General features: G+C 37.6%; 1 protein-coding gene across 1 annotated transcript in view; it reads right to left on the reverse strand.

Annotated features, from left to right (window-relative positions):
• Nucleotides 1–7,276: 7,276 nt before the first annotated feature.
• Nucleotides 7,277–27,078, reverse strand: part of mad1l1 (mitotic arrest deficient 1 like 1) — a 44,362-nt gene continuing 24,560 nt past the window's right edge. The window contains exon 18 of the mRNA XM_044115695.1: nucleotides 7,277–7,795. Within this exon, the coding sequence (XP_043971630.1) occupies nucleotides 7,646–7,795 (150 nt within the window). The 3' untranslated portion in view covers nucleotides 7,277–7,645. The remainder of the gene's footprint in view (nucleotides 7,796–27,078) is intronic.

Here is a 27,078-nt window from a genome sequence, read left to right on the forward strand (position 1 = left end):
AAGGAGTTACTCTTTGTGAAATAACCTTTTTTTTCTGAAAAAAAAAAAGGGAATCAGTCACTCTCTTTTCCTGTCTCTTTCTCTGAGATCACAAATTAATGTGGGCTGGGCTGTAGAGGGAAGCAACTTGATAAAGCATGACGATAAGGAAAATAAGTAGGAAAGCTCTCAACCATTGTGATAATGTATATTAAAAGCAACCGGCTTAAATCAGGGCCTCCATTGTTTTTTTGTGTGTGTTTTATTTCCGCAAAACAGAAGCACACAGCTTCACACACAGCTTCACACACAGCCACAGCGACATTAATAACGTACAGACTAAGTAAGAGAACACTGTGGAAAGGTCGAGCCTGGCTGAGAGGCAAACAACATGAATTATGAGATATTAGGTCAGCTGGTTACCTCTGCCTCTTTACTGTGGGAATGAATAGAACTGGCTTCTCTCTAAAGAGTAGAGAAAACCAAAAATCACATTTCTTTGCAGATGCAATACATAGGTTGGGCCTTAAAGCTGCATTATATGTAACTTTTATGAAAAATATGTTTTTCTATTTACTTATTAAAACTGTCACCATGTCATGACAGAAGATTATTAGACAGATAATGTCCATAAAAAACGAGCTCCTCCATTTCCTCCCTGAGCTGCTATTGCGGTCTGCAGAAATGCACCACTCAGTCAAAAACAACCAATCAGAGCCAGGAGGAGGGTCTTAGTGCTGTTAATCAACATCTTGTACATGCTGCTCAATGTGCTAATAGCAGATTTTTACCTTTACAAAAAAACCTTTTATCTGCCGTCATTGGTGGCCATGCTAACTAGCATGAACATTCAAGCTAATCAGCAACTAGCTTTACTGTCAGGAACATTCTACAGCAGCAGGAAAGAGACTGAGCAGCATGTACACACGCTTGATTGACAGCGCTAACACTCTCCTGTTTCTGCATTTCACAGATTTGCTGTCTTTTGCTATACTGTCAAAACAAAATGACAGTTTTACAGAAAACATGTAAACATAAAAACATTTTTCATAAACGTTGTACTGCTGTTTTAAGAGTGCCGCCTTTACGTTACTGTGTGAATTGTGACATTTTATAAACTTTAATTCTGCAATATTTGGTCTGAAACTGTTTTAGTTCTGACCTCACTAGGCTTGTAAGTGGTTATTGTATTTGAATGTTCCTGTTGGTTATAAATGTGTTGTCTATGTCACAGCCCCACATTCGGGCACCAAACCATCCAATTCAGACACATGAATCAACAGCCGGAACAGCGAGTATTGATCGATAACGTTTTTTCAGTTTTCTAATAAAACTAAGTTGGTAATTGAATGTCTGATCTTTTATAGCTTTATGATTTCAGTTTTTATTACATATTAGGTACTTACCACTCGAAATTAGACTATCCACTCCTTCAGCATCGCTGGTTTTGGACATCACTGAGTCATTGACTAAACAAAGCCGGTCTTAACGTTTGGTGATGACGTTGCACCTTTGGGCTGTTCCAGGTTCCAACATTCAGAGTCTATCAGGTTTCCACACAGGTTGGACAAAAAAAAAGCTGTGGTTCTCTCTCCCACTGCATTGGGTCAAATGACTCAAATTAGTTGGAAAGAAAACTGTTCCCTCCCCTCACCTGTGGGGGCGCTGAACCAAGAACTAGTGAAAGAAACCACATTAAATCATCTGAAGAAGAAATGAGCGCCATCTTCCTTCTTCATGAAATGTAAACAAATATGGAGTAGTGTCAGATTTCAGCAGTTGAAGGATTTTTCTTTTGTCTTTGTTAGGACACCATGAGACTTTTCTCCCTCTGGTGCACATTTGTTTTGGTTCTATTGATTCAGAATGCCCTGTGCTGTAGCTCACTTCCTGCTTTTGGAGCGATCTGGTGTGAATGCCCCGTCTGTCTTCCTCAGTTGGGGCACTCAAGCTGTTCTGACATCCATCTGATGCACTTGAAGTTTGTTCTTCAAGTGAAGAACAAACTGTTATGTTATGAGTGTTATGACACAGATGTGAACATAACAGCTCACACAGATGTTATGTTTTCTGTCGGAAAATCTTCTGTTTGGCCCAAGCCCTTTGGTTTCCAGCTTTGAAAATGTATTTTTCTTACTTTCCTCTGGATACGGCTCTGTTACTCTGATCAGTAGTTGTTTGAGTTGCATCTTTGATTTTAATAGGTAATGTTCAAGGTGTCTTAAGGGTCTCCATCACTTTGCTTTGTTTGGGTTTCATCACCACCATTTTCACTCCGTTTGGATTCATCTGAAAATTCTTAATTGTGAGTTTCACGAGTCATTTCCTTTTCTACCCGCATTTCCATTACAAATCTGTGCAAAACTTTTGAGAAACGTAATTAAAATCACACGTGAAGAAGTTTGTTCACACAATGAGTTCTTAAAAAGCAATATCATGCTGGGCCCTCATCCTCCAACGACTTCTTCTCATCTTCTTCTTCGTAGAAATAAGAGGGCAGTGATCCCGTATTCTGCTACAGCCATTCACAAACTGGTGAACATTCTAAGAAATCTTTAGTCCAAAGGCGCCTGGAGTCTCCTGACCCGACTATTCAGGAAACGGACCTGAGGCTTCGGTTTCTCAACGGGGTAGAATGGGCAGAATTAATGTGCAGCTAATCATTCTTCTCACTATGATAAGAAATATTATGCTTTCTAACAATATCACTTTATTTGGACTAGAGAGAAGTGTGATCTGTGAATCTTCACTTCCACGCATCAATTAAACATAGTTAAATATTTAACTTGCACTCTTTGTTTCGATCCTTCCCACAAAGCTTGATGTAAGGAACTTTGTATTTAATATAAACTGATTCAAGGCCTGTGATTAAGAATTAAAACTTGAGTACCAAGTTTTAATTCTGCCAGTGTGAATGAAAACTAAAAAAACAAACTGTGCGAGATGTAGATTAATATTTTTTAAAATAAATATACATATATATTTTTGCGCTCCGTATATACAGCTCTGTCGATCTAAAATTAAACACGTATGAGTAAAGAGGCGTATGTTCTTCTACCCAAAGATGCTTTGACATCCGACGGAGACAGAGATTAAAGATGACCACTCTCCTACTGACACAGCTGCAGCAGAGCTGACTGTTTCTCATTTCACTGCCACATCAGTTTAGCTGCACCGATGGTTTGTTAAAATGATCTGACAGCTTTTTAAAAAAAAAAATTTTAACACCCTCAGGTCTGGATGTGTTTCTACACTTGGTTTAAATAGTTATTACAGCTGAACATGTAAAATCTACATTGCTCCTTTGTAAAACTCAAGTCAAGGCCGGTTCGCAAACATAAGCCGACTCTGATTCTGAAGTTCCAAGATGTCTGCAGATATATAAGCATCACCATTCAAATTTTTGGCATGTTACATGATTTTTTTTCTTATTTTAACATCCACCAGAAGGAAAATGGGAAGGTTGGCGAGTCAGTGCACTTCAGTTTATTTCTATAACGCCAATTCACAACAGTTCACATACAGAATCAGATGTGATTCAGCTTAATCATATTGATAGATATGAAAACAAATAAATACATTTAAATTAAATCCTCAAAACAACACACTGTAGTCAGTTTTAGCTTATTATGCCAAGTGGAAAAGAAGTTTTCAACGAAAGACATTTACCTGAAAGGCTAAAAACCTTAACATCTTCCTCTTTGATCAAATCTGTAGTCAGAGTGCCTCAGGTTATTCTGATGGGTTTACTGATATACTGTATGTCTGAACAGCTGGAGGACAAACTGAGCATTTCTCTTGACTTTGCTACTTTCCCCTCTCCAATTTCGCATTATATGCTGCTTTTTGAACATTTAACTTTATGTTCTCTGTGATTCTTTTTTTATTATTTGTAGAGCCAACCCCACTGTGACTGATCATCTCTGGAAACTGAGATGACTTTCAAGTGTTTCTGCGACTGATATGATGCTGGAACAGAAAAATATCTGACCCTATTGAATGTAGACAACCAAAAAAAAAAGACATTTTAATCATCAGAGTCTTAAAAGGTGAGGGTATGAACAGATGTTGATGAAAAAGCTATAAAAAATAAATGCTACAAAACATTAAGTTTGCACTGCTGAAGCATTGCATCTTACTTTAGGAACTTAGAGAATGCAGTATTCTACCGTGTTTTTCTGCTAGGAAACCCCACGAAACCCAGATCTGAACCAACATGTGACAGCTGCATCTTCTCTGTTGGGCCTTTAGAGGACAGAAGACGGGTGGGAGCAGGAGAAGAAAAACTCACTTAAGAGAGAAATAAAACAGGGAGTCCTCAGTGAGCGTGGGCTGGCAGGTGGAAAGTACAGTGAGGAAGTTAAAATGAGGAAGTAAAGAGGGATAAGAGATAAAAGAACGCGGTGACAGGTTGTGTCTCTGATTTCTTCCCGTCCTATAAGCTCTTCTGAGACTCGTGTCTGTGGTGGGGACGTCTCCTCTCAGCAGGCGCCATTTATCACAATATGTTTTTTCTTTTCCTTAAACAGAGGGTGAATGACAGAAGAAGTGATTGCCCTTTACAACAAGAACTGCCATGGAAGTCTCCGTTCTGCCTTGAAATGACTTTGCATATTTTAGGTTTAAAACTCGCCTGTCGGGGTGGATTGTTTACAGCTTTGCGAGGACTGCAGTGTTTGCAGAAAATCCGACGTACAGCAAGGAGCTCTGAAGTCGAGGCACGCGACTTCGCCAGCTCACTCCGACGCCTCATTTATAGTTAATGAGATATAGGGGGCGCACTAATTGTTTTCGCCTCGGAGATGATGGCGTGATGAAATAAAGATAAAGGAAGGGGGGAGAAAAGCAGAGAGAGAAAAGGGGAAGGAAAGAAAAGATAGCAGTTTAAGAACCTAAGAAGTAAAGAAATGGAAATTACCCGTTTTAAAAATCAAGATGTAGCTTTTATTTATTTTGAATTTGCTACGCGTGTACAAATTAAACCAACGTCTGGATCAAAACCACAAAGTCAAGGTATTAACATACTATCAACAAAGAACTGCATTACCTCAGTCACAGCTCCTACACACTAAAAAACATTTCTTGATTCTTAAGTTCTTTTTATATATAGATTTTCAGTTCAAGATTAAAGACTTCTATAATCTTTTAAAGGGACAGAATTATGTCAAAATCAACATTTCTGAGCTTTACACGTGTTATATTCTTGCCTTGTTGCTTTGACTCTTTCATGTATGTCTGAGGAATCCTTTAATCGCCATAGCAACCATTCAGTACTCCAAAACACTTGGGTGGACCTAGCCCCGCCTTCGAGGACAAAGCTCCTCCTCTGAGCTGCAGTTTTCTACTTGCCTCATAGATCAGCCCTAGTTTATAATCTATATATACTTTCCTTCCACTTTGAGGTTGCATTAAGACAAAATGTGAAGTTTTACTGGGTGTTAATAAGTTTAAGTGTAAAACAGATGCTTTTGTAGGACTGAAAACATTTTGCTCCAGTGGAAATACTTCCGATACCAAAACACGGTCTGAGAAGGACCACACTTACGACTGAAATCAGGTTTCCACCATCATTTTGTTCTTTCATGACTTTTTATTGACGTGCATCTTGAAGCACAGCACCTCAGACTGAAAATAAAAATGTTTTGTTCAAATCTCCTAATGTCTGGCTGACATGTCTAAGTGTGTTTTACAGTTGGTGGGAGTTTGTAAAACTTAAATATTTCATTTCTTACAGGAATAATTTTCCAAGTCCAGAAAACTGCTTTCGAATTTTAACCGACTGATATTTGACTTTCCAAAATTAAAATCAAGTCACACATGGAGGATCTAACATCACAAGAGGTAAATATCAGATGATATGAAAAGATTTGGATAGTTCATCTCTTTCAAAGTGTGATCCCTAGTTAAGAGCTGCAGAAAGTTCACAAAGATGGCAAAAATGAATTTGAGTGGTAAACAAATAAAAGAGCCCAGGAAAAAGATTTACTGAATACGAACTATAACACATGAAAAAATGTTTTCTCATGGATGTACCAGCTGGATGTTTTATATTATTGGTTTTACTTCCTGCTTTAATCTTCGTTGAAAGAGTTATTTATTTTATTTATTTGTATTTTGTTTAAACTCCTGTGTTCATTATTACCTGAAGATTTAACATCTCATGTTTATACTGGAGCTCCATCGTTAACAGAATCCAGAACAGCAATTATTCACAGTTCATTTAAACCCAATTAGTATCCTAATTCTTTGTTTTACAACGGGAGGCAATTCCAGTTTCAACAAATGACAAAATGTCAAACACAAAGGCTACCTACCCGCTGCTCCTGTGAGCCGTCAACTTGTAATAATGATCCTTCCGACCTCCATGGTGACATTTTCTGTGAAGCAGTTGGTGCTGGAACAAAATAAAGCTCTCATTTGAGAAGGAAATAAACAAACGGCTTCACAAGCCCTGTAGAAAGTGTGTGTGTTTAAAACCTTCCTGCTGTTTTAGCGCGAAGCACCGGAGGAACGTGGCTGACGTCACGGTCGGATGGCGGGGAAGCCGAGGGTTGTTTCGCCGTACCGTCACTTTCCACACACACACAAAAATAATTTGCAATTTGAAGGGAAAAAGCTCCAGAAGACTCCCGTCTCTTAAGACCACGAGGTTAAGCTGTCAAAGGAAAACCAGATGGAGGAATAGGAAGGTGTCCGAAAACAACAACACCGTGTCTGGAGGGAAGACGAAGCAAACCAACCTGCTGCTTTAGACATGAAACACTTTACATCAGACAACATGGTGCTCGAGTGACAGCAAGATAAGTGACTCAACTCTATACTCTGTCTTAAGCTATCTTTTTATTTTATTAAAAAAGAAGTTCATTTAACACTTTACCATGTATCTCACACTCCACCCCGCTCTGACTTCACATGTCCTGTGATGATTTGGCATCATGATTATGTTTTCATATATTCATAACAGTTGAGAACAGTAATGAAAGAGACGAGGAAAAAATAAAAAAAGAAATAAGCAGCTTACCTAAATCAACGGGCATACTGCTGCTTTGGGGACAATAGAACCACACAAATACTCCCAGCCTGAACAAATGGAGCCGCCTGCTCTAATTAAATACAGTGAAACTAGATTTTGGCAGATTTAAGACACACACACACACACTCATATATTATGTTCAGACCGCAGATTGAATTTGAAATATGATGAGAGGGTAGCTGTGGTTATTGGCATACTGAAACATCAGTAGCCACAGTGTGCTAATCTGAAGCTCCTAATCAATAAAGTCAAGTAGAAACAAAATGATATTTATTTGTTTTATTCATTACAAAGAAATCTTCATAGTAATTGTGCCTACTCCTGGATTTTCAGTGTGAGACTGCGTTACTTCAATAAGAGATTCATTTTATTTCCAAAGTTGTTTTTTTTTATGAGGGGGGAGAATTTTAATGGCCGACAGAGCAGAAAACTTTAACATGAAATTTTGTCTATTGAGTTTTGGGAGAAAATAGAAGAAAAAAAAAGACATTAAAAGAAAAAAAACTTTAAAATTCACATTACATCAATTTCCACACAATACATATTTTAAAGCTATGATAGCCACACGGTCATTTAAAAAAATAAAAATGAAATATCCAATTTTATACTTTTCCATTTAAGAGGTGACACTCTTCAGAAGGTGGTCTGTCGGCTGAACAGGTCCAACGTCACGGCAGAGAGGAATGCTGGGATGCTCTTCTGGTGGTGGAGGTGAAGGGTCACCATTTCTCCCAGAGTCTTGGAGAACTCCGTCTCCATGAGGTGCATGCTTCCATTGGAGCCCTGCAGAAAAAAAATAAATAAATCAGACAAAAAAAACAAAACAAAAAAGTCAAACCATCAGGCATCTGTTTCCACCAGAACTTTTAAGACGAAGCAAGATCATTCGAAGCTGTGCTCGTCTAAAGGGAGCCGTCAAGTGTGTGTCTGTACGGAGTTGGTTGTGTGTGTGTGTGTGTGTGTGTGTGTGTGTGTGTATATACACAACCACAGCAGGGGGAAGGGTGTCTAAGTCTGTGTGGATTAATTAAAAGGAATGAGGAGCAGCTCGGGGTGATGGAGTGAAGGAGAAAGGGATGAGGGAAAATAAAGTAATTAAAGCAATGCAGCGAGGAGCAGAGTCCCAAGACACACTGAGAACATATTGAGACATCTGAGAAACGTCCTGCGTCAGAGTGTATCAGAGATCTTATATCAGACAGAACACGCAGGTTGTGGGAAAACACAGAGAAGGAAAAGATGAAAAATTACATATATATATATATATATATATATATATATATATATATATATATATATATATAATTAGGAAGTAGCAGGAGGATGATGGTTTGTTTTTTCACACAATGTACAGCTGGCTCCACCAGAGTTCTCACAGCATCACACAGTTCATAAAACGTTGTGTATCATTCAAACATGTTGAACCCATAGCTCTTCAGTAAAATGGCTGACTATAATTTCCCCAAATTATAGTTACATAGCCACTCCAAAGTAGGCGGGCCTTGTCACGCCAACGCCTGAATAAGATGCCGAAGTCTCCTTTGATTGGCTGATAGATGAGAGCTAGCATCATGGATGAATTATGAATATAAACCATTTATAATCGTGGCTTCCATGATTTTCAATGACTTATTGCATCAACAAGTTTATTCACATCATTTCATTTCTTAGTTAATTGAAACAAGGCAATTGCTAATATTCTTTCAACATTAGCAGAATATTGACCCTTTACGCATGATGTCACAGCAGAAAAAACTGGTTAGCATCTCGTCTTTTGTACATTTTTAAGGTTTCTCCTGTTTAAGAGGAAATGATTTTTATGACAAAGTGACATAAATCATGTGGTGTGAATTCAGGCAAAGTCAGGAATTTGATCAAGACTTCAGGAGGAAGAAGGTATGGGTTGGTTTCTAAGCCAGCTATTTCCAAGTTTTGTAAATATCACCATGTATGAACCCCGATCGGCTGTGTTACGTTCAGAAAAATTAGCTTGACTTAAACAAGTAGAGGCCACGAATAAACTGGCAAAACAACTTGGGAAAACAGTTTCAGTCACTGTGTTCAATATTCCGTCCCTCACTTGTCCATCATGGTTCCTCGAACGATTAAGTGTTGCAAAGGGTCAATAGACAAAGATTTGCCAACATTTGGTCACTCATCTACTTACTAGATGTGTGCGGTTTGGAGTGGCCTCTCTTGCCTCGTCTGATTTTTTCATTTTCTTGTTTATTTTATTATTTTGTTTTTACATTTGACTTAACATCTCACTCAGCATTAGCACAGGAAATCTGTTTCGACTTGCACTGCAGGAAGTTGAAACAGGGAACTGAGCTGAGGCCCATCACAAACCTCTAATGGGTGAGAACATGGTTCCTGAACTAATGGCATTTGCTAGCTGAGTGCACAATGGTTAAGTGGGTATGGAAATGCGGTGTGTAAAAATGTTTAAAAGGCAACAGACAGAACAACTTTCCGTTTCTCCGTCCCACAAAATAAATGCAATCAGCTTCCACTCAAATGAGAGAAAACGGAACTTCTGAGGACTTCTGGTAAAATTTTAATTACCGTCGAGCTAAGGTGATTAATTTTACATGAGACTTATTGTCTCATTACAGAGAATTTTAACAAATCCCTTCTTTGAGTTTGAAATAAAACGTGCAATTAATTTATTACACTGTGTCGGAGAATAATGTGCCAGACAACCCGGATGGGTTGAATTATGATGTTAGCAGCAGCAGCAGCACTAAGCTGAATATCAGCAAGAATTCATCAGCACAACTGTGGGAGAAACGGACCAGTGTACCTACGAGAGAAAACAAAAAAAAATGTTGTTGTTCCAAAGGTTGGTTTAGCATAACTGTAAAGTTTTGGATGATACTGTCTTTTAAGTCCAATAACTCTGACAATGTCCTGTTTCTGTAATAGATTTTCCTCCAGCCATCCCCACAGGGACCTCCAGAATAAAATTAAAAAGTTATGGAAATTAAATTAGGGAAAAAGTGGATGATATGCAACAAAAGTCCAGAGGATTTGTTGTAATCAGGTGGCAAGTCTTTAAACTGACACCTATTTAAACTGACACAAAAAGTGTCCTCCAGTCTTGTGAGCCAATGTGCAAACCTTAATCCGGATTTTTCCATTTTCTATATGGATGCTTTTTTGGCCATAATTGTGTATAAAAATGAGCAAGTGGCTTGAAAGCTGACAGCATGTCCCAGGACTCAAAGCAGCTCCAAAAGCTCAACCCGCATCACAGCAGCATAAATATTAATATGAAATTAAAGCAGGGGTAGTTTTTTTTTTTTTTTTTAAATCATCACTTTCCAAAAACATCCCAATAATCTCCTTGCATAATTCAGATGTTGGAAATGTTATTTACCCAACGACTACAAAAAGCAGTGGCTCATGTCTAATAATGAAATAAACTTTCTCAACGCTTCCATTAGAGTATCCTTGGGAAACTCAGCCACATCTGGTGAATGATGTGAGCATCGGATGTAGACGGCAGAACTAAAGCGTTGGTATAAGTGACTGAACAGTCCCGTTATTGACAACATTTTTAGGCGTGAGGTTTAATAGGTGCTATAAAATTCTAGACATTTAATTTAAACGAGCAGATACATTGGACACATTTTACTGCAAAGTATAATAGTCACACTTCCTCCATTTGAGCCAAAACAGAAAAAGGGGAATCACCGACTCTAGATTAAACATTACAGTTGTTCAATTGGAGCGCTGCAAACATTAAAACAAATCTAAACTTCTTTACTAACAATCTTACTTCTACCCTTTATAAAAACGCAAACAAGAAAAACAGAAATGCATAAGTTAATTGCATTTGATCAAAATTGTCCTTTTCTCCTCCTTTCTCATTGTCCAGTCATGTATTGAACAATTCTCTGCTCATTAAAAGCATCAGCACTCACTCTAAGCTCTTTGATGCCCTTGAGTTTACAAAAACAAGACGTGAGGCTTGATGAGCAACATTTTCTGCTCGATTCAAAACCAGCAGCACAGAAAACCTGCAGCACATTTTTAACTTATAATGATATAATTTTGTAAGATACAGCAAGAAAAGTGGCTATTCGCTGTCCTAAAAGGAGCTAATTTACACCCTTCTTAATTTACATTTTTGCATTTTGCCACACAAATCTCCAATAACAAATAAAACTGATTAAAAAAAGTTGCTAGAAGGGTCTGAAAATCTAATTCTACTGGGTTGAACAGGCAGCCTCAATGAGCACTGCTGCCACCTAGTGACTGGAGGCTTGTTTGTTGTTCAAGCATGAATAAAGAAATGAATACTACTAACTTAGCGCTTTAATAACCTATGATAGTTAGTATATTAGAATATCCACTGCAATGAGGCACATCTGTCAGATTAATAGTACCTTTAAAGAATTATATTTAAGGAGTTATTTTATTTTTATCAATCCCACATTTCTGCATTGAAATGTGTATTTTATTATCTATCTGATGTAATATCCTAATCTTAAAACTTGTGTTTTTAATTTGCTGTAAACTGAAAATCATCATTAACAGAAATGGCAACTTGAAAACCTCAGTCTGTGTGTAATTAATCTACCTAATGTGTTCCGCAAAATGAATTCAATTACCAAAATAAATGAACTTTTCAGTAATATTTTAATTTATTGATTTTGAATGTATCATTGTGGGGACGTGGTCAGCATAACCATGAAATAGGATTACATTAATATCTGGATGGATCACCTTTGTATTTATTAACCTTTTCACATGGCAAAGTCTCTCATTCTAAACTGATTCTCACTACTCTAGTCAATACACCGCCTGTAAGTGGTTTATTAAAGGTGTTTCTCAGAGGATTTCTCCTTTGACAACTTCCTCTCTCTTCATCTTGCCACTCGCTCCATGGCTCTCCCAGGATTCTCCCTGTTGTGCTGCGGTTCCCTGTGCGGATGCCTCAGAGCTACACCACATCCGCAGACTCGCGCCCGACATCTCAAGTGAACAACAAACACGTGCGCACAAGGCTCCAGAGACTCCCGAAGCCTCTGAAACATTGATCACGAACAAAGACAAACACTGCAACCGGTTACCATGGAGATCTCAGCTTCTGAAACACCTTGATGCATTATGGTACATGGAAACAGACGGCATATGAGTGGGTGTGTGCAAGACACAGAGGACTGTTTGGTGCGGGCCTCTGAGAGTTAAGCAAACTGTGAGGACCCCCACAGACAGTTGGAATGGAAAACTAAGATAACAGCCTGGAAGTCTGCTCAAGTCCTGAAGCGCCCACTCATTGTTTGATTTCAACTTGCCAAATGTGTGAGCCAACAAATACAGATGGCCCAACAAAGGCTACTCAGTTTTACATATGGTAATAGAAACAAACTTGTGGCAATGACACTCAATGATTCTGAGACACACACACTTATCAGATATGAGATGCTAAATATTAACTTTATCAAGCCACAGCCATTTTATCAAATATTTTACTCTGGGTGTTCGTGTTATGAACAGTCTTTGGTGTGAAGGTTGCTACACTGAGAAAAGGACACGGCTATTTTAAGTGTCCGTGAGATGTTTAATTATTAAGGCAAATGAGCCACACAAGCTGTTAAAAGCTCCTACAATGAAAACTGTATTTCCCACACAGGCATGTCTTCTGCAACAGTCACAGACCTCAAGACTTAACAGGAGGGCTTAATGGAGTAATGCAAATCCAATTTATCATAATCATATTTGGACTCAGGTGTTTGTCAGATGCACTTTCAGTTGGACTGCGGTTCCCACTAAATACATCTTCCCAGTGATGTTATAAGTGTTATTATTATATATGCATGCTTGTTGTTGTGGTTTCTTGATTTTTTTTTTCTCTTTTTGCAGGTGGAGAGACACACTTCAAGGGTATCAACTTGTGTTCTTTCTATGATTCTCTAACATCTCCTTCTTTCTCTTTAAATCTTTTCCCCATCTTTCTCCCTTTCTTGCCCATGCCCATTACATTTGAAATAAACCCAAACCAACTGCTAATAAAGCTTCATACATATATGAAGTGGAGTGTCATGGCAAAAACTGTAATGCTCCTCTTGTGAAAGTAAATCTATTGGGCCTCGCCTTGACACTCTCAAACTCGAGGCTGAATCTCCACTCCCCACTGTAACTGGAATCACAAGCACCACTTCAGCCAGCTTTGAAATCAGGGAACATTTATCCTATCAAAGTTGGCAAGGCACTGAACGAGGGGTTTACCGATGGGGAGAAAGAGCGTGAGGAAGCCGGAGTGGTTCAGCTGCATGAAATGCAGTTATTAACACAGTTTTACTCATTCCAAAAAAACACTTCTGCTGCTATTTGTACATCTGTTTTCATGTATTGTAAATACGGTAGTCTGTTTTTAAATGCACAATTACACACACATTTTGTAAATAAAAAAAAAAAAATTCCACTCAGTTGCACATTCCTTTGGATCGCAGTATGCTATTTTTGATAACTGCCCAGTATATTGTGCTATAATTTTGCCCTTACTGTAAAGAATATTCTTCATTTTGATAAATAAATATATATATATTTGAATATGTATTTTAATACAACAGCTGAATTTCCCCAATGTGGAACAGTAAGGGATAGAATAGGAATAAGGGGATTGAATATATTTGAATATATTCTGTAATATATTCTTTTTGGTAGGTCATTCATTTTCAATATTCTTTTTTTCCTTCATAGTTTAAATGGTAAATGGCCTCTACTTGTATAAGCTGAGAGGATTCCAAAGCATTTCACGATACTTCATTCAGTCATTCACACACATTCACAGGTTTAGTTGAGGTTTACTAGCTTACTGACTTTGTTGATTAAAGTATTTTAACTGGACGTACGTTTGAGAGAAGTTGCCTGTGTGTATAATACATAGATGTGCAGAGGCTTGCTGTCTTAGAATGTCGGTGCTGGACCTAATCGTTCATTTATTATCATTTAAAACCTAAAATTCTTTCTCAGTTTATAATATGACTGGGTAATATTAGGTTCATCAAGTTGATTTATTTATGTTTCTTATTTATGTGTGATGTATGCTGTGCTACCGTCTCTGCAATGCTGCAGTTGAACACAGCAGGGCTTTGAGCTGAATGCTAAAACCAGAGATCAATTTGTTCACACTGACCAGGCCTTTTTACTTCTTCTGTAACTTTTAACATTTGCCAATTAGCACGAAACACAAAGCACAGCTCAGGCTGAGGGGAACGTCACTAGGTCTTAATATTAGTGAGATTCAGAAAATATGAAAACTTTGAATTTATATTCTTATTTTTATGTAGGAAGACTGTAAATTTAATGGCAGCGAATTCAACATTTCACGGTATAGAAGGAAATGAGCCAACAAGCAATTACTGAAAGGTTAGAGGCATTACCACCCACAGCACCACAAAACTGTCCTGCTCAACCTGAAATATAGCTCTTAACCTGCTAGCTATAAATATTAGACCTTGGCTATTGCTAATTGCTCAACTGTGATGAAATTGTCACATTGCTGCAGTTCTCTAACAGTGATCTCTGGATATTTAATTTGCCTCAGTAACTTTACTCCTCACTTGCCAGGTCTTTTTTTTGTAAAGGTTTCTGTTGTTTTATACTTTTTAGATTACCTTTAAGGGCTGCACAGTGGTACAGTTGGTAGCAGTGTTGCCTTGCAGCAAGAAGGTCCTGGGTTCGAATCCTGGCCCAGAGTTTGCATGTTCTCTGTGCATGGTGGGTTCTCTCCGGGTTCTCCGGTTTCCTCCCACAGTCCAAAAACATGACTGTCAGGTTAATTGGTCTCTCTAAAGTCTCCCTAGGTGTGAGTGTGTGTGTGCATGGTTGTGTGTCCTGTCTGTTTTCTGTGTTGACCTGAGACAGACTGGTGACCTGTCCAGGGTGAACCCGCCTCTCGCCCGGAACGTAGCTGGAGAGGAACCAGCAACCCTCCTGACCCCATTAGGGACAAGAGTATTAGAAAATGGATGGATTAACCCTTATAGTTTACTGACTTTTGAATATCAACAAATATCTGAATGCAATGCAATCCATCTCTCTAACAGAAGCAGACTATTGTATTATATTATATGTATTTTTAGCCAGTGGAGACACAGAGTTCAGAGTGATCACCTTAGAAAGAGAAAACTATAAAGTGAAAATGCTTCTATTACATTTATTTTAAAGGGACATCGTTAATAAAACTACTAATTGTGATGCCAGAGTCTTGGTGAAAACAAAAATGCCACATCAGGCAAGTAAAATAATTTGCAGGTAAAAGAAGCTATTACAGGATGAAAGAAGCTAAAAACTGCTAAGGACAGAAACATTAAAAACTAAGAAAAGAAACCATAAAAATGCTGCATAATAATGAAGTTGAATAATAATCATTCTAAAACAGGGCATAAGAATAAGTTATAAAATTAAGCCTTGATTGAAACGTTATTAAAACACAGAAGTCTGACTGCTATTTGAAAGTGACTTGACACACAACCAAGACCAACCAGAACTCAAAGATGAAGCAACAAAATCCACAACTGAGGGGAAAGTTTAAAACTTAATGACTTCAACTAGTATATAAATTATTGTTTTCTCAGAAAATGATTATTTTAATTTAGTCTGTTATAGATATGGCAAGTAACTAGAAGTAACATTTACCATCATACATAAATGTGTAAATACGTAAAATTCCTTGCAAACACTTCTAAAGTAGAATCAGAAATCATTGATTTTGTTTACAAAAACAATTTAAAAAAAAAATCAAAAACAAGTGTGAAATCTTACTATTCTCAAATAGGTTTGAGTAAAGTAAATCAGAGACTAGATTTGCGTTTATTATTCTTTTTCTTCATTGAATAAAATATTCCAAAATTAATGAGGTCTATTGAAACCACAGTATTGTATACAAATACTGACCTTATCAATGCTCACTTGCATATTCACACTTCCTTAAGAATGTTTTAAACATTATCTGACCTTTATAAAAAATCAACAAGGTTTACTGCATATCCTTAAGCATCGACAGAACTGCATGGCTGACTTCATGTCGCCTTGCAAAACCATGGAAGGTGATGTTAAATTATAAAACAAATGTCACAAGTTCCATGGGCACCTGCTGGATGTTATCGGAGGGTACGCAGAAAACCATCACTGCACCTGACCCCCACGTGCTGGTTGTGTGTGTGTGCCACACAGATGCGATGCACAGGAAGTCACTGACTGCAACACTAAATTTTCGTAACACAGTTGCTAACTGACAGTTGTAAAGAATATAATTACAAATTTGTCCTAAAATTTAATTATGAGAATTACTAGTGGCACTGGGCAATTTTTGGTTAAAGACAACTACTTCTTAAATTTGTCTCTCTTTTTTGATCACTTTAATATTGTACTCAAATTAAAGTTAAAATTCTTCTAAGAATTTCAGTTTCAGGGATTAAGATGCTGCGGTGAAAAGTCTGTCAGACTGCTTGCTACAACTGCTCACATGTTTTATGTATTTATGCCACTAAGAATCAGGTTAATCAGTTGCTCATTTTAATTGTCTATTATACCACTGACAAAATAATTTGTACTCATCAGTTGCTTGTTGCTCATACATAAGAGAGGCACTTTAAGTTTAATGAACAAACGGCTGATTAGAATATAAATATGGATGTTTGGTCTTTGTTGCGTATGCAGTTTTCGTCTTCGGCACTCTGACATCCTGCTTTTAAAAACAATATTTAAAAAAAAAGAGAAAAAAAAGCCAGAACCTGCATTGGATTGGAAAAATATAAATATGCATATCAGATGCTTTTTTTATTTGTTATTCCTCCACCACCAATCAGCATGTATGTTGTGCAGATGAACTGAATGCGGGTAAAGAGGATGCTCTTTGTGAGACAGGTGTGGAGGTGAGAACTGTAAAGGGACTGATGGGACTAAAGACAGTTGAAGGTTGGAGTGCAATCATTATCATTGCACTACAGTAAATTATGTGGCTAGAGATCTGCGCAGTAAATGACATTGATCGTAAGAGGCAAAGAGAAAAAAAAAAATCTCACCTTTAATTAGCACCAGAGGTCAGATGATCTCTGACTTTCATCATCTCAATAAACTATCTGTCACATCCATGGTGTGATATCTTAACATTATTGTCTGATGAAACAATGGTGAAAGGCTTCAGGCATAAAGAAAATTGAGGATCTTGTGCTTTTCTGGAGTGATGCAGTTAGTTATTATCTAACTTATTTAGCATAATGCAATTGGAACTCCATAAAGAGGGGAAGAAAATAAAAATAATGGTATCCACCGTTTGCAAATAAGACAGAAACATCTTTAGCAGACGAGTTTAATTTTTGAAGGCGAGTTAAAATGTGCTTGTGTAAATTCCCACTTGAAATAAATAGAAAAACTGCAATTAGGAGTACTACAGCAAATGTTTTAATGAAATTGGTAATCAAAATTAATTGTTATTTTATGGGACTCCTTGGACTCAGTATAATTTGAAATTAAACTTCAAGGAGTCAAGTGTAGGTTAAACAAAATAACAGAGAAATAAGAAGGCCTGCCCAAATTAAGTTTTGTTTGTTCAACTTAGAATAATTTTACATCGCCACTGATTGTGAAATCTGCTGACAAAACTCCTCCAAATGCAACTCCTTGGCTTGTGAAACTATCATAGCAATAAAAACTGAGTGCTCCTACTAACATGCAGTTGTTTAAAACTTATTTTCCAGCAGGACAATAAGCCGAAGTATACGGCTCACGCTACACAGAAATAGTTTGGAGACAACAAATTGGATGTCCTTGAGTGGCCTAGTCAAAGCCCAGACCTCGATCCAATAGGCAATTTATGGCTGGATTTGACTTAGTCACACAGACGCCATGCTGTGATTACAGACAAATGGGCATCTATTAAATGCAAAAACTTATTTCATGATTTCTTTTTTCATTTTATCAGTATTTAATAGTGATAGGACGTTGACTTTTAAGTGTTTTGTTTTTGTTAAAAGAAAAAAAAATCCAAATTTTGGTTTTTAACGGAGCAGTATTATGTAGAATCAACTTTTTTGAGCTTTACATCATGTTGTAATGTTATTCCGTCTTCAAAAACATACCTGGACTTATGTAATGTTGAGAAATACTTTTATCTCCATGGCAACCACTCTGTGCAAAATTCCTAAATACAGCTAGCTCTGCCTTCAAGGACAAAGCTATGCAGTTTCCAAGCTACTGAGCTTCCGCCTCACAGATCAACCCCCCTGCTGCGACTTTCCACACTCAGCTCCTTCAGACTAGCCAGCAGCAATTACCATGTGATAGAACTGGACATGTTTAAGCAGATGTGGAACTGCACATCATTACATGAGCTACTTCTCAGTGAAATGCTGGTAAAGTGTTGTTAAAGGGTTAATAGAGGAGCCATATTGTGATGACTTTGTGAGGGCGGAGTTTCAGAAAGAGCAGGAGTTTTTAAAGAGACAGATGCCAAATTTCACAGCATTGAATTAGAAAGAAAAATTTCTCTTAAGTCATGCTTGAGATAGACAGAATTTTTTCAACAACTCAAGTTAAAATAGTTACTTGACAGTGCGATCAAATTGCATTATGTAATTGAAAAACAGATATCATACTGTCACTTTAAATGCTGTTGTCTTATTTTGAAGCCAGTTCTTATCTGGCTTCAAGAACTAGACTGTGGTTTGCTCTTCCACAGTCTAAAAGCATATTTAGAGCCATGACATTATGTCACAATAATCTCATCCTGTTTATGTTTGATTCTCCACCTATTTTATTTTTGCATTATTATGAATGATCATGGTGCCTGGAAAACACATAATACAGTCCCATTAAAAGCAGCAAAAACAGTGAAACATTCAAGGAGGTGAATACTACTAGGGATCACTGTATCGAAAAGCATAAATTTAGTCATACCCTTGCTGTTTTATGGTCATAATCCATGTTGGAGTAGATATTTTCACTGGGTTCCCGTAATTCATTGTTTCTGCGTCACACCGATTTGAATCCTGACGTGTTTTTAGGTTCTTGGATACAGCGTTGAATATTCCAACGCCACATTACCTCATTTAACAGCGATTGAATTTCCATGAGATAAATGAATAATGTTGGCTATGAGATTTTTTTTGTAATCGCCCATGTTGGCTCTGATGATTTTTAAAAGCCCATCTAGGGACAACTGCTGCGAATTAGCGTTTGCTATTGCACTATGATGTAAACATGGGACTGCTGTTTTCTTTCAGTTTGTCTACGTCGCTGTATGTCTGTCCCTACCAAATAAACTAATTAAATGGATGTGTCAATCATCCATTTTGGCCAATGGGCTCCTGAGAAACTGTCATTTACAGAGTCGTACTGGAGAACTGAGATTTTTTATGCAATGAGGTCAGAACATGTTGTGTTTTTCCACGTACTTTGACTTTGATCACAAAAACAATTGTCATTCGTTACAATGACCATCTATGGTCAGATGTTAATGGGAGGAAAAAGAGTCTTTGAGAAAAACGCTAAGAAATTTTAAATTCTAACAATGCGCTAAATTGTGCCAAAAATAGCTAACTTGGAAAAAACAATAATTCTCTTTCTTAGGGAGAATGTCTTTTCTCTCCAATTTTCCCCACTGTGTGTCATTTTAATTTACTGTCACTTAATAAGAGAAATGTGGATTTTTAAACCTTTGAAGTATTTTCAGGAGTCTTGCATTCATTTTGATACCACCTTAATTCAAATAAATATTGTCATTTATGAGCAGAAAGACGCACGGGGCTAAAGATTCTCCAGTTAGAATCAACCATTTAAAGGTATTCTTAGAGAGCTATTTAAAAGAAACAATGAAAGCCACATTTCCAAAGATAGAGCTTTCTCTGTATGTAAATTTTAAAACTTAATGGTAGGGCTTTTTGTTTTGCTTTTAGCATACTCTAGCCTTGCAGGCATCCTGACATTATCTTTCAGTAAAGGACTTGTGCCTTTCTGAAGGTGTTTGTGTGCTCCTGTTCCTCCAACCCTGTCCATATCAAGAGGAATGTCATTGTCATTCAGGCATCTTTCAGCTGCTTGGCTGAAAACAGTCACTATAAAGCACCACTCTGCATATCAAGTCAAAGTATTGATATCCTTTAATTGGATAGACAAATGAAAAGATAAATGGGATAATACATCTTCATTGCATTGTTGAGACTTTAACTTAAGTTTTCTTTACAAATGTTCTCACTAGTATTACTAGGATTGAGGGAACAGATTTGCTCTTTTTCTTTGTTTATGCATGAAAAAACCAGATGTCATCTTGTGGATAAAACTCGTCAGTAGTGCCTGCAGCTGTACAGCTGTATGCACTGGGAGTATCTTGAGATTTTCCTTTGAGTAAAAAAAAATATACATGTAGTTACTGGACTTTTTATAATTTCCACCTTTTGCTATTAACACAATTGTGAAAAAAAAAAAAAGGTCTTTTGTGTCAAAACATCCTGTCGGTAGCCCACGTCTTTTTGGCGTCTGTGGGCGTGGGCACTTTCTAGTCCTAAGCCTAAATGTTATTGGTCGGTTTACTTTTGTGTATTTAACAGCTTGGCACTCATTCTGTAAGATAAATGTGACAACACGCTGAAGCTAGCTAAAAATAAATAAGTGAACTAACTGAGCAGATCCCGCCTAAACTTTGAACTTGGTGTTCAGATCTAATGGTTGCCCTGACCCTTCATTCACTATTGAGGGGTTTTTTTGTTTTAGTTTCAGGAACTAAAAGGCTGATGGGATTCCTCCCCCCATTGCTTCTGCGTTGAATGGCTGTGACATCTGCTGCGCTCCTCCTGAGCGTCGAGCTAAGAGGGTTAAGCTAGGTTTAGCGTTGACTCATTGAACTGTTTTTGTGGGCCATGTGCATCACATCTGTGTGGCATATTTGTGTGGGTTAGGTTTGTGCTGGCACACACAACCAACACGTGGGGGTCAGGTGCAGTGATAGTTTTCTGCGTACCCTCCGATAATATCCAGCAGGCCCCAAAGGAGCTTGTGATATTTGTTTTATAATTTAACATCACCTTCCATGGTTTTGCAAGGCGACATTAAGTCAGCCGTGCAGTTCTGTCGATGCTTAAGGATATGCAGTAAACAGGACCTTGCTGATTTTTAATTATAATTTATTTTCATCTGACACCAGACTGCAACTATGTAGTGACAAACTGACACGTTTTTCCTTTTAACTCTTCAAAATGGAAAACACAAGCAAGCATGTTATGCGAGATGGTGCAATATCCTCCCTTGCATCCTAAAAGGGAGAATAGATTCATACTCTCACATCATTTACTCCAAAATTTTAAAAACATTTCAAACTTATTTGATTATTCAGTGTAGAAGTCAAATTTAGGCATTTCAACAGTTTTAATTTAACACCATAATCATTATTTAAAGCCCAATTTTTCCCAATCTAATAGTTATATTAGTTTACTTTTTCTAAATTACTTTTTCAAATTTTTTTCCATTTCCTTTACTATTTATAGGTTCTTGTTATTTATTTTTGAATGCAACATTTGCCACATTAATTACTTTATCTAGTTATTATTTGTATTTTTGTTGCCAATCAAGGAGCTTCTGAAAAAAAAAGCAAATTTACTGCAGAATCAGATATTCTGAAAAGAGATCAAAATTAGAAAGATGGAGAAAGAAAGAATAGCGGAAAAGAGAAGAAGGTTTAATGTTACCCAAACTGTGACCCGAAAAGATTAGGAAAGAGTCAACAAATTATAGCACTGGAAAAAGTTTAGATGCCAGTTCAGGAAAGACAGAGGTCATGAGAGCAACTTAACTAATTAGGATTTTTCTTTCACCACAGTTTAAACTACTGATGCAGCTGAGGAAGAGGAGAAGAGCATGGATCTGTAAAAAAGAGAGCTGCTATGACAAGCAGTAGGGAAGATTAAAGTGAACGGTGGTAAATGTCTTCAGCTAAAGTATGAATGTGACAGGATTTCTAGTTGATCTCACAAGTATCACCATTTTTATCCCAGTTTTTCATTCTTACAAATATCTTCTTGAGACAACAGACTGAATTTGTTTTGCCTATTTTCTCGAGAGTGGTGCCCCGACTTGGTAATTTTCATCTCATATTATGTTTGTACAGCTGCTACAGACCCAACACAGCAAATATCCAACACTAACATTCATTCTATATCAATTATTGAACAGACTACAAACGTACGTGGGGGCTGTCATTCTGTGGCTGGGGACATCAGCTGGATTCCTGCTGCTATGTATCACGTTACCGGCCAGACAAAGGACATATGCTCTAGACACTGACCCACAGTGTCAGTGGGAACCAACCAGAGTCGGCACGCAAACCAGCATACACGGTGACAAACATGCGTGCACCGAGACTCGTGCACACACACATATACGCCCACACACACGCCCCTACAAGCGCACCACCTCTCCAGGGGGTAAGCAGGACAGAAGACTGTCAGGAGAAATCAGAGTTAACATTCCCTTCTGTCACTGGGATTTTAAACTCCCGGGTTTCTCTCTGAAGGTTTCATTTCCACTTAAAAAAAAACAACATAGTTCATGTATTCAGTCTTGTATTCCCATTAGCCTTTGTGTTTATTGCTTATGTTTACATTCATGGCAATAAGCAATACAGAAAAGAGTGCTTTGTTTCAACGAACAAAGTGAAGCCCAGTCCCTGAAAGACTCAAGTTTTTCACAAATATATTGTGCAATATATCGTGCAAACCCTGTCTGTCTCTCAGAGCTCTAATTTGTTGTCTCTTTCTTCCTTCCTACTTGTCATTTCAGCTGTTCTGTCCCTTAGGAATAAAAGCAAGAAGAGTCCTCTGTCATTCCCTTTAGATGAGTCTGTCACGTTACTTTACAGTCAAATCATAAGCCGTTAAAAAGTAACATGTTAGTGGACAGCTGTAGAAAATGTACCAATGGTCTTGTTAAATTTTAACGATCAAGGCAGAGAAAGATCCAGAAAGAACTTCTCATCAGTAGGATGCTACATCTGCACAACACATCTGTTTTTAGAGGCTGGCTTGGTTCCCTCCAACAACGACTTGTATCGAAATGAAGGTAATGAAGTCTTATGATGCATCTTATAGGAATTCACACTCTTAATCATCCCACAGTGGCAGCTGAAATAGAGACAAGTCATTAAAAGAAGACCTTGTTCATAAACTGCCCCTTATTAATTGTCCTCTCCCTTCAAAGTCTTTCACAAACTACTCGACGCCTTATAAACAGCGTGTGCTTAATCGGCTACACCGACATATCTGCTCGAACTCACTACCTGTTTTTCCATTTCCTCAACCTTCCCTCAGGTGATAGACTTTACAGTTAATTGGAAGTAGGTTTTAATGAGTTGGCCTTGAGATTATATCTCTTCCTTTCATTTCAGGGGAACGCTGGAGAGGAAGGGTCGATGTAGTGAAAGAAGAGTGAGGAAAAGTAAAGGGAGGTATGACAAAAAAATCTCTCTGTGAGGAATGTTTGAAATGTTTCCAGTAACTGCTATAGATTGCACGTCTTTATTTATCTGCTTGTTTATTTGATCGTCAAACGCAGAAGTGTGTGAGCCAAGTCTGATTTGGTAGCTCACAGGAAGTAAAACTTAAGGATTTTCTGTACCATACAAGTTTTCTTTATTTTGGTTGATCCTTTGGTTTGTCTTTAAACACTAAGCCCCCTCGTGATCAGTAGAAGTCTGATACTCTGCCTGTCTTTCTGCTGTTGCAAAAAAAAACTGAGAATGAACCACTGGGGATTGGATAAGGTGTATTGTGACACCTTCTGTTGTCACCGTTTGGTGTTTGACTCTTGATTTGATCTGATTTATCATTAATATAACCTCTCTGATACATTATATTACATAACCAAGTTAAAACACATTTTCTGTTGCTGCACTTTACATTTTGGGAACTCTTCGTGTTTTACTGCCCCCTCCACCTCCTCCGATGTGGTAAGGGGCAACTAGCTTTGAATTAGCTTAGCTTCAGCGCTACTGTTACTACTACTGGGTCGGATATGTAGTTGGTCCTCTGCTTAGGAGGTCTACAAGTTTGCCCAAGTAATGACGTCATATCATACTATGTGGCGCCACACATAGCTAATCCAGGTAAACCCCACAAATCACTGAAAAGCATGAACTGAACATAAAATATGATCACACACCTACAGGTTTTTAAAGAAGGCCTAAAGTGAAGTGTTTTTCTTTAGGCAACATCATCCTAAACTCTATGTAAGTAAATTATACAACTAATCTCTCAAAGCTTTGATGGATTTTAAATCATGTTTTAATTGGAGCCTTTAATTAACAAATAGCAACATACAAGCCAAGATTCTCCCTCAGTTGAGTAAGAAAAAATTTTAAAATAATTCACAAATTTTTTCCCCCCTCACACATTTAAGGCATTTATTCCACAGATTATTAGAACCTCGTAAATACCTAATCAGTGGTGCTAATCAGCCCCATCATCTTGTGCGGGAGGCTAAAAATACGCATAAAGGCACAAACAAGTTAGGATCCCAAACACTTTGAGCAAACTTTTTAAAGGGGCACTACTATGTATTTTCCAGGTACGTAGTGCCACTTTATAGTGCAATCGAGTAACTCTTGATCTGCCTGGGTATAACGCTGCATGGGATTAGAGAAGACTGTCATTTTTAGAGACTTCCACCATGTTGCCACCATGAAAAGCTGATATTAAGTCATTTAGACCATTCATGTCATTTTATGTTTGAGCTAATGAATGGTGGATCCAAAATCTTTATATTATTGCACAGCGTCTGTTTTATATCTAGTCAGGACTCATCTAGCGAGGTATGTCTTAACTAGTTTATAATGTTTTGTAACCTGTCAGTCAAGAAGTGAAAATGAAAATTAATTATGGAATTTGACATTTTGAAAACCAACTTGCTTAATGGAAACAAGTCAATTTAGAAAACGTTTTTTTTTTCTTAAGGTTTTGGAGTTAGGTTGAGGTGTGGTCTTTTATTTTGGATGCATCAAAATTAGTACACTTCACAAAACTGCAATGAAAACCCTTCTTTTGCATTACGAGTCACTTGATAAACAACCGGATATTACCACTGGCAGAAAAGTCAAAGACGATAGGAAGTGGTCTGAGGATGATGGCGCGGCACATTTTTAATAAAGTATCATGTGAACAAGCTTATTCATCTGTGATTTTAATCGCATGTTTTTGTTCAACAAAAACACAGCAACTGCAAAATTGTGTCTGTTTGTTTTTTTTGTTTTTTTTTACTTTAGCGGAAAGCTTTACACATTGTCATGGAAACGCAGCCTTTTATTGAAACAACCCTTGCTATGAGTCATATGGGTATTTCCATATAGCAAGATCATTTTCCACTTTCTTTAAAACTGGGATATTATATTTTGCTTAATGAAACACCAATCTGTCATTAACAAGCAGAGCTGTTGATAAACTATGTGCAGCTAACCAGCGTTTGAATCAAACCGATTCAAATTTATCCCAATTCTGCAAAGACAGTCAACTCTGACATTTGTAACATTTCATGTTTCAGAACCCTACAAAGATGAGCTGTTCAAAGAATCACAGTCAGGCTTCGCACTATGTTTGTAAAATTGATCAAAAGAAAGAGCACTCGGGTACCAACATTATCTGATTCTTTGTGAGTACAAAGCATAGAGTTGAAATAAGTCTAAATATCTGAAATATCTAAAGTACAAGGGAATTTTCTTGCCACTATGTCCTTGCCGCTTGCTCAAATGAAGTCAGAGTCTGAGATTTGTAAAATCTCATTTATTTTTTCCGTCTTCTGGGACCAGTGCTTCATTTCATCTAATGTTGAAGTTGACTTGTGTTGTTGAGTATTTAGCATTCAGTTTCTGAGGACCGCAACAGTCAGTCAAATTTCAAGGCATTTTATGTTTTTGGCTCCTGAGTGTTGGGCTGATTGACAGCACAAACCATGAAGGCAAAAAGGATGTCTTATAGCACAGCAGCGTCCATATAATTCATGATGTAAATTATATGGTTAATCGAAATGCTCTTCCTCTGTGCATAGCCAATCAGCATTAGAGCACTCTAACCGTATCTTCAATTTTATAACAAGTATGAAACCCACAAAACTCCCATACACTCCTCATTCCATTTTTTGATCAGCTGTGAAGAGAGCACTGCTGACATCACAGCTAAGATCTAGTTGTCTGGTAAATGTGTACCACCTGGACAGGCGGCTGCAAGCCTATAGAAATCTAGCATTATTGTTCATTCACTATAAACTTGATAATGTACCACACATGAGCATAAGTTGGTCAGAGGTCAGACAGTGACATCCACTCAACAGGAAGGCTTTGGAAAGAAGCTTAAAGTCTTTTAACCTCTTAACTATCAACCCCAGAAACGTTTGCATGTCAGCTGATGGGTCTATGAGGACACCAGCGTCCTGATGACAGTTCAGAGGTTTCAAACAATCTCCTGTTTCAAATGTTTTTTCCCCATTTTATGATTGTTAAGGCATTTATTTTATTTACGACAGCAGATTTTTATCAACAGAGTATATAGTAAAACAAAACTCCACTTTCATTAAAAGAGGACGTAGTATGTATTTTCCAAGTACATTTTATAGCACAATTAAATAACTGTTACCTTCCATTGTTATAAAAAGGTTATATCTTAAATATGAGTTAGACGAATTTGACCTAATTTTAATTGGGCCTCTGTCTCTTTAAGAAACTCCTGCTCTTTCTGAAACTCCACCTTGAGGAAGTCATCCAACATGGCTCCTCTATTAACTCTTTAGCAATGTATTTATCAGCGTTGCACTGAGAAGCAGTACCTACAATGAGCTCAGTAGATGCACAGTTTAATTAGGTGTTTACTAATTGCTGCTGGCTAGTCTGAAGGAGCTGAGAGGGGCAATGATAGGGGAGGGCTGCTCTGTGAGGCAGAAGCAGCTCTGAGGATGATTGGTTGCATGGGAGGCAAGAGGATTTTTATTAATCATACATGAAAAAAAAAAATAAATCGAGGCAACAGTCTACAACTGAAAACAACTAATGCCAATTGAGACAACGGAAGCTTTAAAGT

Source organism: Gambusia affinis, linkage group LG04 (assembly GCF_019740435.1).
Source record: "Gambusia affinis linkage group LG04, SWU_Gaff_1.0, whole genome shotgun sequence".
Lineage (NCBI taxonomy): Eukaryota > Metazoa > Chordata > Actinopteri > Cyprinodontiformes > Poeciliidae > Gambusia > Gambusia affinis.